Here is a 4645-nt window from a genome sequence, read left to right as displayed (position 1 = left end):
TTTGACAATTGAAAGAACAAATAGACATTATAATAGGAATAAGACTAGCGAAAGACAACAGAATAGTTCCTAGAAAGAAAGAAAGAAAGAAATCAAACACCAACTGAACACATAAAGAAGTTACAAAGAAAGACACCAGAACCAGCAACAATGGGACCAATTTGTTTGCCACAAACGCTAATGTACACTATAATCACGTACATATCAGTAAAAATGGCTAAAAGAGACCAAATCATTTGTAAGACTAGCAAAGATGGTTGATGCTGAAGAATCAAGCCATAATTTAGCACTCACATCCAGTTGACCTAGGCTGACTGCTTGTTCCAACATCAATGGTGTCAGGCAAGTAACTTCACGCCATAGAATTGCACCCACAAGCACAACCAAAAATGATATCAGTGTCATTTTAATTGTTCAAATAGAAGATGGATAATAACTCAGTAGCTCTTAGCAAGTTCACTATAATAGTCAAGTCATGTACTTTTGAAGGAGTTTTGCTACCAAGGTTCGTGCTTCAGTGCACCAACTTCAAAAAGAAAAATCACTTTGAAGTAAGAACCATTTTGATTTTGGGAGACACATGAGACCAAACCAGGGCTTTATTTACTCAAATTATCTTAAAACTTTCCCACTGGATATTTGAAGGTAGAACCATTGCTAAAATATCAGTATATTACAATAAATATTAGGGGACACATGAAATTACTTCATGGGCATTTTTAGTTTAACACAACTAAAAATTTAAACAAACCGGTGAACTTGCCAAACTACGAGTGCAGTGCATTCCTAAACATAGTAATCACCAGAAAACAAACAAACAAGTATGTGCATATGAAAATGGTTTTCTAACTTACATCTCCTCCTCTTCTCCACTCTTCAGGGCATTCTTTGCTATGCATTGGAAAGCTTCTTCCACATTAATGCCTTCTTTGGCAGAGGTCTCAAAGTATGGGATATTCCCTTTCGAAGCACACCAAGCTCGTGCCTTTTTTTCTGAAACCTAGAGTTCACGAGAAGCAATGGTATTGACCTGAACATATAAAGTATACACACAAACAAATTGGAAATACTGGAGTAAATTGAAGAAGATACATACCACTCTACTATTTCCACCATCCACATCAATCTTGTTTCCAAGAACAACAAACGGGAAATTCTCTGGATCTGAAGGACTTGCCTGCAGGCAGATAAACTTGCATATGCATAAAATAATCAAGTAAAAACTAACAAAATATAATGGTTTCTGTTCAATAGAATACCTGAATAAGGAATTCCTCTCTCCAGTTATTAAGGTTGTCGAAAGATTTCATTGAATTAACATCATATACAAGAACACAGCAATCAGCACCACGATAAAATGCAACACCTAGGCTTTGGAATCTCTCCTGGCCAGCGGTATCCCAGATCTACAGAAACACAGAAATTTAACTAACTCATAATCCGATAGCAAATGACAAGCCACACAAATTCATAGTACCAGCAATAGATCGCCAACTTATAACATTTCCTAGGAATGACGAATGTTAACACTAAGGATATCACTGAAGTCCTATCTCTTGACAAACAAGACATCAATGAATTTTTTTCCTCGAGGTTTGAGGGGGTGGATTATGGTATTTAGCAAGTTCAAAATTGTATTGCTGATGAATTGCCAACACAACTACTAAACGAAACCTCAAATGTCCAACGCACCTCTAGTGCATAGTCACCACATAGAAGACATCTTTCCTAAAATTACTGTGAAAACCTCAAAATTTTCAAACGACCAATGTCCAACAACCAGATTTTGTGGTGTAGAGATGATTATACCCATGAATCTGAAGATTGTTGAGGTGTTTGATGATTGAAGTTTAAGAATGTTATGCTTCTACCAATTCTATGATTTATTAACTTACCCCTCTAACTCTATGAAAAGTGCAGTCAGTAATAAATGGTTTCCTGCTATATGCTATTAATCTGAGCCATGACCATATAGCCCCTTATCATGAAGTAGAATCAATTTATGCATGAATTCTATATGATTCAACACAAAAAATTATTGAATCATATCAATATCAATGCTGGTTTTCTGCAAAAGTGCAAGAAAAGACTCATGCTTCAGCCCTTCTAACTATTAATCATTCTTCATTTAAAGAAATGCACCAAGAAATGTATATAATTTGTCAATCAGTACTTTTTCAACTATTCCAAAATGGAATCTATTTGAAACATATATGCCATAATTCCTTATCTTGACATCCCACTTTATTGATTATAATTTACATGAGAATTGAGAAAAATAGACAACATAAAGATTTTAGTAAACGAAAAAGTCAATGATGGAAAAGTATTAAAGTACCTTGAGCATTGACTGCATATGTTTTGTTCCTTTTGGTTTTGATTAGAGTTTATGTTTAAGGACTAGTGCTTAAGCAAATTTTAGGTTACATCACAATTCCACAGGACAGACAATGCACTCTACCAACCTGCAAAGTGAAGAGCCTATCTTCAAATTGCACTTCCTTAGTCAAGAAATCAGCTCCAATAGTTGCCTTGTATTGATTGCTAAACTTCTTATTTACATATCTAAAAAGCACAAAGTCAAGAAAAATAACATCAAAAGCCAAGAGGCAACAGCTGATCCAGTATACAGTAATGCATTTTTTTCCCTTTATTGAGACAATTATAAATCACTAATCATATAACCAAGAGCTGAAAGTCAAAAGGATACTGATTCATCAAAGAGGTCTTTCCCACCCTGCAAATCACAAACAAATGCAATTTATTAACTTAAAATTCACCAAAAACAATGCAGAAATATTGATTAGCAACAATTAAGACAGTTCAAGTATGTAAAATACGCATAAACAGAACTCAATTCACCCTAAAATCACCTAATCAAAACAGATACTAGCCTTAAAAAAAGGTTAAAACTTCAGATTCATATTTTAAAAAAATAGTCACAAAAATCGAGCATCTACTTGAACAAGTGAAAATAAAGAATTCGGCAATCAGATCAAATTCACCTCGAAAAACTCGTACGATCTCGAAAGATCCGCCTAATCGGCCAAGCAAAACCCTATTACTAGTACCTATAGTGCAATACAGAATAATTACAAACGAATAGGCAACTGACCCGCTGTCGCCGAGGATGATGACCTTCAAGAGGGTTCTCCGACGGGAAGGCATGACTAGTTGAAGCAACGGATGAAGACTTGATCGATCTGCTAGGGTTTTTTTTGTTCGGTCCCTGCTTCGGAGAGGGAAGAGGAAAGTGAACTTTTCGCCTTATAGAGAAGTACGTGGATTATACTGCTACCGGTTTAATTCCTTGGAAGGAAATTTCAACTTATATCAGAAGGAGAAGTCCGAGCTTTCTAGTTTCTGGTCACGGTCCATGGAGAGCTGGGTGGGACTGACCTGTAATTTGTCTGTTATCACTATTTTTATTTCTTTTTTTTTTTTTTATAGCCATCCCATCTAAGAGAAACTGAGAAGGCTCTGTATTTACAGCCTTTTATGTAAATATTAAAATTTTAATAATGTGTTTTATTTTAATATTACTAAAAATTCGATAATTATAATATTTAATGTTAAATTAATTATGTAAAAATATTTAAATTTTTTTAGTTTAAGTAATTCAATTAAAAAGAAATTCGAAAATATTTTTTAATAGAGAAAATAATCTAATTAAATTGTTTGTTATTTTTTTTATTTCTTATAAAGTTGAAGGTATTTTTTTAATAAAAAATTAATCTAATTAAGTTATTTCTTAAAAAAGTTTATCTTATAAAAATTAAATTATTTGAATTCAAACTTTACAAAAATAAACTATTTAAATCAAATAAAATTTTAAAATTGATTTCATACATATAAATATTTGATTTTAATTATAATAAAATTAATTTTTATATAATAAATTAATATTATATAAATATAAATAAATTGAGGAAATAAATAATAAATATTGATAACGCATAATAATAAATGCAATAGGAGTTTTTTTTTTTCCAGAAAAAAAAATCATGTTAAATGTTTTGCTAAATAACCGTTTGCTTAAATTTTATATATCAAGTGGTTGCAGATGCCAACAACTGTGAGATGTCAAAAGACAACAAAAAATGCAATAACAACAATGGGTTTTGAGAACTTGCTTTTTTTTAAAAAAAAAATTGTAAATTAAAAATACAGGATAAAAACCCATTGTAAATTAAAAAATACAGGAAAAAAATCAAATTGTAAATTAAAAATGCCATAACAACAATGGGTTTTGAGAACTTGGTTTTGATTCCAAATCAAACCGTTGAGCAGCTAGCATTGGCTATGATGCTTAAGGTGACGACGACAAAATGATTAGAATTGTGCTGTCAGCAATGGCGGTAATGGCTAAGGATATATGTCTAATTTTGATTGATATTTAAATTTAAAAATTTTATAACAGTAAACATTTTGATTGATATCGTAATCTGTAACGAATATATTTATATGACAATTAAAATTAGCTTACAAGAGCTCGTCATCTATAATCTCTACTTTGAAATAAAAAAATTTTGTTAAAATTTAATTTAATTAATTTTTTTATTAATTTTATAATAATGGAATTTAATTTTTTTTTAATTTATAAAAATTATTTTTAAAAAATTGAGATGATTAATGATTTTATAAA

At 31.2% G+C, this 4645-nt stretch overlaps 1 protein-coding gene across 1 annotated transcript; it reads right to left on the bottom strand.

Moving 5' to 3' along the window:
• On the bottom strand, window positions 1–3405 carry LOC110602630 (ras-related protein Rab7). Its single transcript, XM_021740197.2, has 7 exons — window positions 3116–3405; window positions 2711–2737; window positions 2466–2565; window positions 1260–1406; window positions 1097–1177; window positions 855–1000; window positions 1–350 (listed from the first exon to the last, which is right to left on the bottom strand). Exons 1-7 carry the CDS (start codon window positions 3166–3168, stop codon window positions 284–286), a joined length of 621 nt encoding a protein of 206 aa, XP_021595889.1. The 5' UTR covers window positions 3169–3405; the 3' UTR covers window positions 1–283.
• Window positions 3406–4645: the final 1240 nt, after the last annotated feature.

Source organism: Manihot esculenta, chromosome 15, assembly GCF_001659605.2.
Source record: "Manihot esculenta cultivar AM560-2 chromosome 15, M.esculenta_v8, whole genome shotgun sequence".
Lineage (NCBI taxonomy): Eukaryota > Viridiplantae > Streptophyta > Magnoliopsida > Malpighiales > Euphorbiaceae > Manihot > Manihot esculenta.
This window is presented reverse-complemented; position numbering and strand designations above follow the sequence as displayed.

Excerpts from the sequence above, each read along its gene's own strand:
- LOC110602630 (XM_021740197.2), bottom strand. The coding sequence starts at position 3,168 with ATGCCTTCCCGTCGGAGAACCCTCTTGAAGGTCATCATCCTCGGCGAC. Across the intron at positions 2,566-2,710 it reads AAGACCTCTTTGATGAATCA|ATATGTAAATAAGAAGTTTA; the intron begins GTATCCTTTTGA and ends TGTGCTTTTTAG. Across the intron at positions 1,001-1,096 it reads ATGGTGGAAATAGTAGAGTG|GTTTCAGAAAAAAAGGCACG; the intron begins GTATGTATCTTC and ends CGTGAACTCTAG.